The sequence below is a fragment of the Dermacentor variabilis genome, chromosome 6 (genome assembly GCF_050947875.1).
Source record: "Dermacentor variabilis isolate Ectoservices chromosome 6, ASM5094787v1, whole genome shotgun sequence".
NCBI classification, from domain to species: Eukaryota; Metazoa; Arthropoda; class Arachnida; order Ixodida; family Ixodidae; genus Dermacentor; species Dermacentor variabilis.
This window is the reverse complement of record NC_134573.1, coordinates 119844353-119855123: the sequence shown is the minus strand read 5'-3', so window position 1 is coordinate 119855123 and position 10771 is coordinate 119844353. Positions and strand designations below refer to the sequence as shown.

Sequence of the window (10771 nt, the reverse complement as noted above, 5' to 3'; positions counted from 1 at the left end):
ACCTCCAGAGACACAGTGCGCTGGACTCCAAAAACCACCCGCGACAAAACCGTCTGGCTGCGCTCAGTCGACTCTGCCGGAGCCAAGGCAGCTGTCTGGCTTCCGCTGCAAATGAGGTGGAGGGGACTGGGGAGAACGTGAAGGATGGCTTTGCGAACTTCCTGCCTGCCTATAGTCGTGAGCCCACATAACAGCTGCAGTTGCAAAAAACACAAGTCATCGCCGTACGCTTCGCAGAGTAGCGCAATTTTATTGTTGGACTGTCTATGGGCACGGGCGTGGCCTGTTGTCTGCTGCGAGGCTGTCCTAGAGCTTTTCAATGATAATGGCAGAACCACCGCCGCCTCCGTTGCAGATGCCGGCCAGGCCGTATTGCCCAGATTGGAGGTGAAGAGCGAGCCTTCCCGCGATTCGAGCTCCCGACATTCTGCACGCCAACAGTTTTGGTACACAATTATCAGTCGAGTCAACTGTGTACGAGTCGTCGAAAATAAAATTGGAGGAGTGATCTTGATTAAGAAACACAACAACAACAACGGAGAAAGCTCTCTCTCTCTCTCTCTCTCTCTCTATATATATATATATATATATATATATATATATATATATATATATATATATATATAGACTTCAATTAGCGAACATTTTCACTTAATTGTGAATAGTTGAAGTGCACATAACCTAAATGTAAGAACCCTGGGACACATGAATGGTAAAAAATTCCGCTGAGTCTTGCGGTAACAGAAAAGAAATAACAGAAAGAAGAGACAAACCTGCTCGTGGTGATATAAATTTGGGTATGGATTTATTTATCTTGAAAATTCGCGAGAAGGTGGGAAGAAAAGGTAAACTGGTTTGGTGGTACGTTTACTCTATAAAATAAAATAAAAAAAATATTCCGAGTTTTTACGTGCGAAATTCATGGTTTGATTATGAGGCAGGCCGTAGTGAGGGACTCCGGATTGGTTTTGACCACCAGGGTTTTTTTTTTAACGTGCACCAAATGCGCTTTACCACGGGCGTTTTTGCAATTCACCCCCCACCGAAATGCGGCCTCCGCGGCCGGGATTCGATCCCGCGCCCTTGGGCTTAGTAGCGCAATGCCAAAGCCACTTAACCACCACGACGGGTGCGTTAACTCTTTGGCACATGTTCAGCGACACATGATTAATGCAAGTTAAACGCAAATAGGCGCCTGCTGCGGAAAATTTAAGCTTTAGAAACATAACAAAAGAAAAGAACAAATGCATTGCGCAGTTTTCATTCCAGCTGACATGCAGTAAGCGTCCTGATGAAGACTGATTGAATTATGAATTATATTAAAACACATATTAGGGAGCCCTCATGCACGTGCGCACACGCGCGTTTGCATGAAGCCTCCATAAAACAGGTGTAAAGAGTTCATAATGATGTGACGGAGCTCAGTCGAGATAAGTCTTACGTAAAGTGAGAGTACAACACCTCCAATGGAAGAGCTCTGAGAAGCAAAAAAGAAAAAGAAATACATTGGAACAGGAGCGTGAGCACAGTTATTTATAGAGGCAGGAAGACAGCGAAGCAAAATGAATTATGGTCGCCATCGAAGCAAACTTAGAAAAACGATACGAACAGACGGCTTCGTTATTGGGATCGGGGAGTGCAGCCGCACGTCGCTGTATCGTCACAGGAGGCCGCCACACGGCCCTTACAGGAAAAAGAAAGGATAAATAAATACAGATAGATAGATAGATAGATAGATAGATAGATAGATAGATAGATAGATAGATAGATAGATAGATAGATAGATAGATAGATAGATCTCTAAATGTTTTTTTTTTTCATGCACGATAAGCGAGTGTCCACTGTACTGTTAAACTGCAAATAGCTATACTGATTTGTCATATCCAACATGAATGCATTTTCACTGTTTTATTTTGCGGCATATATTTCAGAGCATGCGCCCTGGTTTTTTACTATTATTCTTTTTCTGATTATTCGTACAGTTACTAAGTACCTAATTTTCGCTGTGGTTGAGAATTGACACTTCTACATGTACAGGCCACCTTTTGTTTTGTTTCCTACCGTATCGTTTTTGCATTCATTAATTGGCGTTGCCAGTAGCTTGGTTAATCTATTTCCCAGCAATTGATTAAGTATTACTTCTGTATAACGATGTATCATGCGAAGACGCAATCGCGTTTAATGATTAATTTGTGCAATAGCTTCTACGTTTTCTCGCAATCGCCGAAAAAAATGTGCATGTATTTTTACATATACGATTCAATTTCGTGTTCATAGGTGGAATGGAAAAAGCAGCGCGACAATGAATGCAGATAAGAGTATATATAAAGGGCCACATTCGAACCACTTTACACCCTGCATATCACTGTCACAGTTTTAACACATCTAGATTTTACGAAAATTACAGCGAACGTTTTTAGGCCACTGTACAGCCGTGTCCCATATACCCTTTGCCATTGACCAGCGACAGTGAGGGTGACATGGCGTTGCGGCGATGCCCCCTCCCCTAGCGCAACACCTGGGGCGCTGTTGCGGCAGGAGGTGTCCCCTTTTGCCCGCTCGTGACATGGTCGTGACGTGGCATCGCAGCCAATGGAAATTTACCTGCCGTTTCGGTGATAGAGACGACAGACGCCGGCTTTATCACTCAATGGGCCATTTTGACGCTTTGGCATAAGAAAGAGGCCTATATAACTACGATATTGAAACATGGTCAGGCCTGCGACACGCAAGCTTGGCGTGCAAACCCCGCCTGTATCTTTAAGTCACGCGATAGTGGCTTGCACATTCGGCTGCAGAGACAGGTCAATCATCTTTGGACATGAATAAGTGCTTTCGTTTCCATTGTTATCTGTATCCCTTTCGTCGTCCCGCACGCCAGAGTTTGACGCTCGAAGCAATGCTTTTAGCTTAGTTATCACCAAATCACGCCCGACGTATTTGACACGACACCCAGTTGAACACCCGATCGTGCTACCAATCGAAATTAATTTTGGTAATTCCTACATTTACATTTGACAGCAAATGACCGTGTAGCACATTTCCGTCTTATTGCATAATTACCAGCCCTAGGAATTGACAGTCTAACTTTGTCGGGGATTAGAAACTTTTTATCTTGTCGCCTTTAATTCTCAGTCGCAAATATTTCTTCTTCTCTCTGTGACGTAATATCTGTTGTACCACAGGGTGGCGTCCTGGGCCCCTTACTGTTTTTTAATTTACATTAATGACAACATTAACATATCTTCCAATATAAGGCTCTTTGCCGATGACTGCATTGCCTACTGGTTTATTAAAACTGCCAATGACCATCTTACCCTTCAAATTAAGCGATCTTAACGCTATTAACTCCTCCTGAAATAAATGGCTAATTCCCCTTAATTTTACTAAAAGCAAGGCAGTTTCGGTAAGTGGTAAGCACTCTAATTCTGGATCCCCTTATTCTATACAAGACCCTCACAGTGTTGTCTCATGCTTCTTCATACACCTATATATGTATACTTAGACATCAGTCTAACTCCTATCCTCTCCTGAAGGAGCACGTGACTACCATTTGTGCTAGGGGATCTAAAACACTTGGCTATTCGCGTCGTAATTTGCGTAATTCGAACTCAAATATACGTAAATTACATACTAAAAATGTTCCCGCTATTTTCCTATTTGTTCCCGTGCATGTGTTTGGAATAAACTTCAGCTGTGAGTTAGCACCCGTCCTTGTTTTTTCTCGGCTTGTCCTCGTGTATCCGCGCAAACTTTTTCAGTACGCATTTCAACCAACTAGCCCAACTTCCTGCTCTTCATGAACTTGAAAAAAAAAAAAGGGGGTACCGTCGAAACACAAGGACGCTCTTCCAAGTACGTAAATTAACCTACATAATTTTCCCTCGCTCGCAGCTAGAATTCGCCTCATCAGTCTGGTCTCCTGATGAGAAAAACCTCGTTAACAAGATAGAGTCGATACAAAATAGGACCGCTCGATTTATATAATCCAAGTACGACCGCCATTTCAGTGTTCCTAACCTTAAACAAGATCTTGACCTCCAGCCGTTGGATACAAGTCGCTCCGTTTCACATTTATGTCTACTGCCGTAAATACGTTCCAATCCTTCCATCTCTTCGCTTACCATTTCGCCCTCCCAAACGCACATCACGACGTCTACATAATAACTTGGGCATCAAACGCATTTTTTGGAAGGACTCAAGCTTCTAACACCTGCACTACCACGCACCGTTGCCCTTGGGAATGATCTTCCCGAAGCTGACCGTAACCACTTTCGTGAACAACTGGGCAGACATTCCAATATTGTGTAATGGTTGCACATTTTCTTGTATTGCATACAGAGTAGGCCTGTATATTACATTGGTGACATTCCTGTGCTTTGTTTTACTTTTTCTCTGCTGACATATAATTCTGTTTATTGCTTGGTGTTCTCCTCACGCGATGCTTCTTCGGAAGCCCTGTGATGTATTCTTAATAAATAAATAAATAAATAAATAAATAAATAAATAAATAAATAAATAAATAAATAAATAAATAAATAATTTTTTCCGCTCTGCGAAGGTGGATGACCGGCGAAGCTGTGTGTAGTACGCGACAAAGAAGTGACGCAGAATTTTGAACAAAGTTATACTAACACATTTATTGTCTTGATCGGAGGTCCTCGTGACAAGAGGTACGCACACACATTTATTTTTGTACATCCGGGTTCAATAGTATTATAAATTCGTTATATGGCACTCGCGTTTTCATTTCGCAATATACTGAGGTAAATAATTCCAGACCGAAAGCATTCGCACCGACTGGCAGGGGGCCAGTGCCGTCAGCGCCTTTGCAAAGGGAGGGACCTACGGTATGGGGACGCGAGCATGCTGAGCGGCAACGGAGCCAGCTGCGGAAGAAGACGACGACGGCGAACGCAGGAGCAGTGGCCCGAGCCATTACCGATGTTGATAGTTTTTTTCCCACACACAGATTTGTTGGCGGACACGAAAAATGCACGAAACTCTAGCCGTAGACAGAAATAAACGCGCCTAACTGGCACGCCCCGTTAAAGCTCTGTACACGGGTCATTTGGCGTTCCCAACACCTATACTAAATTTCGTTGCTGCTTTCTCCCGGTGAGAGAGATAAAAGCGAAGACAGGGAGCTTAACCAGAGGATATCTGTATTTGGATACTCAGTACTGCAGAAGGGGGAAATGGGTGGGAGAAGCGAGAGAAAAGGAAGGGGAGAATGAACAACATAAAAACATAATAAATATAAATATGTCTATGTGGGCGCTGTCACACAGTCTGTGAAAGCGCTACATGGTCGCACAGCGTCAATGTCCCACTGTGACATAGGCGACCCACAGTACACAGAGTCGCCTCCCGGTAAGCATTAAACTCTCGGAAAGTACTTTTCCTACTTGCAGTGAATGTTTTGGACTGGACTTTCTCTACTGCCTCTACAGTCGCAAGTACAGCTTCGCTGTGGAAAGAGAGAGAGAGAGAGAGAGAGAGAGAGAGAGAGAGAGAGAGCGAAAGACAGAGGAAGATATAAAAACAAAACAATGTAAAGGCAAAGTCGACTTACCCGAGCGGATGTCCTAGGCTGACTCCGCCTCCATGAATATTGACCTTTGAGTGGTCTAGGCCGAGATGTTTCATGTTGCAAAGCACTGCGGCACTGAAGGCTTCGTTTATCTCAATCATGGACATGTCTTCGAATTTCAAGCCGGCTTGATTCAATGCCTGGTAGAGATGGCAAAAAAAAAAAAAAAGGTGAAGAGGAGGGGGAACAGTAATGAAAGTCGTGGCAAATAAAAGAAGTCGAAAATGCGAGACCTTTAATTAACTACGTCGCTTCGTCATCCGCGAAATAGACGCGCACGCACAAACGCTGCAGGCTAACACTTTCCCCACCAGCCATAATCTTAGAAATGACCACCCTGCAAAGTCGGAAACTAGACTAAGATCTAGATTGCCCCTTCGAAATGCCGCAAGTATGGCGGCACTTTACTCCCGAACTCTAAACACAGCAGCCAGGCAGGACGGGTTCACAAATGTAAGGCTCAGAAACCTGCACGACGACTACTCTATAGAAGCCTTAACGGCTTTCTTTAATAGCCATTGGGAAGCGGGAACACTGACGATGAAATGGAAGCACGCTCACGTAGTAGTACTGATACCAAAACCGCGCAAGACTCCAGGCCTCAGCAACACGCGACACATATCCCTGACCTCGTGCCTGTGCAAACTTATCAAAAACTCGGTGCTCAGTCGCCTGAAGTCCCACGTGAATGAGAAGGGCTTCTTTCCTGGGACGATGTAGGCTCCAGGCCTCATTTTTCTACTCAAGACGTGAAGCACAGGACCACGTCACCACACACGGAAAACGCATACTCGCACTGGACCTTAAAGGAGCATTTGGCAATGTAGCTCATGAGACCATCCTAAAGAAACACTTGTCGCAACCAAATTATGGCGAACGAGTCGATAATTATGTTCGAGCGTGCTAAACACACCGCACGGTAATGGTAGGCGTGGATACCTTGAGAACAGAAGAAAGAATTTTCCCATAGAGGCACTCCGGGGGGATCAATCTTACCATCTTTCCTCTTCAACGTCGTCATGAAAAACCTTCCAGAGTATCCAGAGAAGATCGCACTTTCGTCACGCCATATATGCGGCCAACATGATCATTTTGACAACTACAGGCCCGGATAAAAAAAACAGCAGGATGCCGTATACAAGCGGCGGCAGGCACTGTCACCGACTATACGTCGAAGAGTGCATCCTGGAATGCTTCCCAGAAAAATCGGAGCTCCTCGTCTTCAAAAATATATCCAGAAGAAGTAGCACGAGTAGAAGTGCCATTGAAATGCCACTCAGCTGAAAACCTGCACCCAGAGTCCAAACACTTCGCATATTAGGTGTTCACATGCAAGATAATGCTCCCAATAACCACACTATAAACGCACTAAGACAAACTGCATGCCTACAGCGTAGCTCGCATGATCAGCAGGGTCGCCAGTCACAGGCATGACATGAAGGATGAAGACCTATACTACGCTTGACTCAGGCGCTTATAATCAGTAGAATCACGCACGCAACCCCTTTCCTCAACCTAACGTCAACTGAGGGCGTCCTTATAAACGCATTATTACGGAAAGCGCACAAACAAGTCCTCGATCTTCCTCTAGGCATAGGAACAACGAAACTTTTTTTCCCCGGGCATCCAGAACACCTTAGACGATTGAAGCACCACCGTCGTGCACAAATCACAGCCCTCAACCTCAATAGAACGGGCAGAGCAACTCTTGTACTCTACAACCAACAGTAAACAAGCCCTTCACAAGTCCCTGCATAAGCAAATAATGGTGGCCCCTATTCAGCGTAACATGCCCCCGTTGTATCTTTTGGGCAAGAGAAAAGCACGAGCCAAAGCAATAGAAAGAGGATATGGGTACCCTCTAATAATAAGGTATTATTTTCGAAAAACTGTTACTACTGGCTCTCGATTATTCGGACATTTACGTGGTCCTCGTCGAGTCGTCCGAATTATCTGTCAGTGACCCTATTTCTGAGAAACAACCTTCACTGGTACAGTTTTCTCACCTTAATAAACGGTTGGAATGTTCCAAATGGTCGTTCAATCGTGAGCTTCGGCCCCTAAACCTCCGTGCTTATTTGCCGGTTTTGTGCATAATTTTATATATCTAATTTGGCTATATTGAACTATTTAGTGATAACCATGCATAGTAGTAGTAGTAGATAACCATGCATAGTTCCAACGATAATGTACCTTAGCATGTAAATTAAAACACGAATAAAAATTAGTAATTGCATCATCTATTCCTTGCAATCGTACCACAACCAGTCGTTAAGCCTGGCATAGACCCAAACGCACAATGTGGAGTCAGAATTAAGGCACCGTTACAAATGCAGGCGAAGCAGGGAACGCAAGAACGCAGCAAAGTTCCTCTAGATTTCTTGGAATTTCAATTTATGCTGACAGTACGTAGGCCAATGTTTGACAGCAATCTCTGGCGACATTCAAGAAAAAGAAGTGCATCTGCGTTATATAAGAAAAAAAAATGTGCTTACCTTGGGCATTGCGTATGCTGGAGAAATGCAAAAATGCAAGGGTTCCACAGCAGCATCGGCGAAGCCTGAGAACAAAATAAACACCAAGGTAAGAAGACTTACGTTTCATGGCGTGACAAGCGGCGTGAAATAAATTCAGCTGCAGTACGTCTACCTATTCAGAGTTAGAGCATCGTTACACGCATTCAAACTGTACCGAGAGCTAAAGGTTACTGTCTAAAAGAAGTCTTAGCAAACCAGAAAAAGACATATTACCTTTTCTTTTCCCACTTATAGTTCACCAAGAACACAAAACACGCATGTAGCAATTATGTTATGCTTGGACGTGCACAGTGCGGTGTAGGTCTTTGTCACCTGCTACAGATATACCACGGTAAGGCGAATAATGATCAACTATAACGGATGTCTTAGGAGTGCTGCGACGCAACCTTGCTGTACCGCTCATGGCTGGCAGTGGCGTTTACGACCGCTTACTCCTACCGTATTGGAATGACCTGTAGACTAGAAGAGTTGACTGTTGGGCTAGTTGGTCGTCCATATTTGAAGCAGTAGCTTAGCGCGAATAAAACCACGGACACAAGGAAGACAGACAAGGACAAGCACTACTCACAACTGTTTAATGGAAGGAAGGATAGTGCATATATATATATATATATATATATATATATATATATATATATATATATCCTCTTGTCACGCATGTGCCTACCAAGAAGAAGAGTAGCCGGTACATGCACACCAAAGGCGGTTGCGCAAAAAGTTAAATTCGGCATCCAGTAATGTGATAGAAGGCTCACTCACACATCTATCTCTATTCTTCTTGATAAAGAAGGCCTCAAGAGCGAGCCTGGAAGAAGCGTTGCCGCTCCTGCCAAGAATAGTTGTCACAGAAAATCGAGCGTCGCAACCACATGCGGTAACATGAGCCACCAAATGTGCGCCCTTATCCTCTGTTTTCTTTATTTTTTGCGCATGTTCCCTTAATCGGTCATTCACACAACGCTCAGTTTGACCAATGTAGAGCTGCCTACAAGGGTGCAAGGGAATTGCATAAACAACACCTCTGGAGCACTCAACAAAGGGCTTCTCATGCCTCGTGCGGCAGCCCCGCCTGCTCTTACAGCAAACTCGAGAACACAGCTTCGAAAGCTTGTTGGGCGCAGAAAAAACCAGAGGAACAACATGACGGTTAGCAACCTTTTTAAGGTTGTGTGACACCTTAGGCGCGATAACGAGAAGGAGATTGCGCATGCGCAAGAACTAAGGAAATAAGAGGATAAGGGCGCACATTTGGCGGCTCATGTTACCGCGTGTGGTTTGCGACGCTCGATTTTCTGCGACAACTTTTCTAGGCAGGAGCGGCAACGCCTCTTCCAGGCTCGCTCTTGAGGCCTTCTTTATCAAGAAGAATAGAGATAGATGTGTGAGTGAGCCTTCTATCGCATTATATGTATACTGGATGCCGAATTTAACTTCTGCAGCCGCCTTTGATGTGCATGTACCGGCTACTCTTCTGCTTGGTATGCGCATGCGTGACAAGAGGATATATATATATATATATTCGATTACATGCAGTGTTAGATCTTTCCATATTTTCCCCTTCTTATTCCCCCTTTTCCATTAACCCCTGGCTAACTAACCGGACAATCGTCTGTCTTTCCTCTCCTTGTTTTCTCTCTCTCTCTCTCTCGGGCGCAAATTGAAAAAAAGAAAAGAAAGAAAGACAGTCCTTCTCTTTATAGTATTGTCCCTCAACACGTGACCACTCACCAACGATTCGTGCCAATGGCTTCACTCCAAGCCTTTCTGCCGCTTGGCGAGTCATGAGGACACAAGCTGCCGCTCCGTCGTTCAGTGTGCTTGCGTTTGCTGCTGTGATTGTGCCTGCTTAAGAAAGAAGCAGTACTGGGCATCAGATATTCTGTTAAGCCACATAAGGTATAACTACGTTGGTAAAAAAAATATTGCTGAAGGCTTAGTGTCAAATCCGACCTTTCTAATTACTCCCGAAATACTGTTCCTTCGATGAGTGGATTGTACTGTACGTACTCTACGTACGCTTAGAATGCACCGAGTAAATGCTAATACATATGCCACCTTAAGTTCACTTCAATCCAAGCAGAGACGAGTCGAAAGCCCAAGTTTCGATAAGGAAATAGAGTCAACCACCACCTTCTTTGTCGAATGCTGGCGAAATCTTTCTGAGCTTCTCGAAGTCGGCGCGCTTGTATTCCTCGTCCTCGGTCACCACCACGGCTGGCTTGCCACGCTTTCCAGGGGTGGTAACGGGAACGATCTCGGAGGCAAGCACCCCGTCCTGACCATAAGGGGACGAGGAGAGTCAAGCAAAGAAGGTGAGCAGGTTGTTGCAAACATTCACGAAGTAAGGAAAATAAACTAGGAAGGTACATTGCGTCAGGCAGCCAGCCTTCGTAACCCAACTCTCCGTGAAGTCATGCCCTTGGCTTCCCCCCCCCCCCCCAAAAAAAAAAAAAAAGTCGGCCCAACACGTGAGGTATGTAACCTGCGTTCGGCGGGCTCGGCCCAGTGTGCTTAGTTCCCGGTAGGTTTTAATCGATGTACACTTGTTCGAGTGACTTGTTAACAGCCCTGTGCACATTTTTTTTCTCCCAATACGCTTGCGCAACTTTGGTCATTTATTGCGACGTACGCACTGATCACC

At 44.6% G+C, this 10771-nt stretch overlaps 1 protein-coding gene across 2 annotated transcripts in view; it reads right to left on the bottom strand.

The window, feature by feature from the left end:
* Positions 1-225: 225 nt before the first annotated feature.
* LOC142585121 (acetyl-CoA acetyltransferase A, mitochondrial-like) overlaps positions 226-10771 on the bottom strand; it is a 56896-nt gene continuing 46350 nt past the window's right edge. The window contains exons 9-13 of one of the 2 annotated variants that reach the window (XM_075695637.1): positions 10261-10405; positions 9859-9975; positions 8089-8153; positions 5576-5733; positions 226-427 (exon numbers count right to left, since the gene is read on the bottom strand). In XM_075695637.1, the coding sequence (XP_075551752.1) occupies positions 307-427; positions 5576-5733; positions 8089-8153; positions 9859-9975; positions 10261-10405 (606 nt within the window). In that variant the 3' untranslated portion in view covers positions 226-306. The remainder of the gene's footprint in view (positions 428-5575; positions 5734-8088; positions 8154-9858; positions 9976-10260; positions 10406-10771) is intronic. The other variant, XM_075695638.1, reaches the window with a different exon arrangement.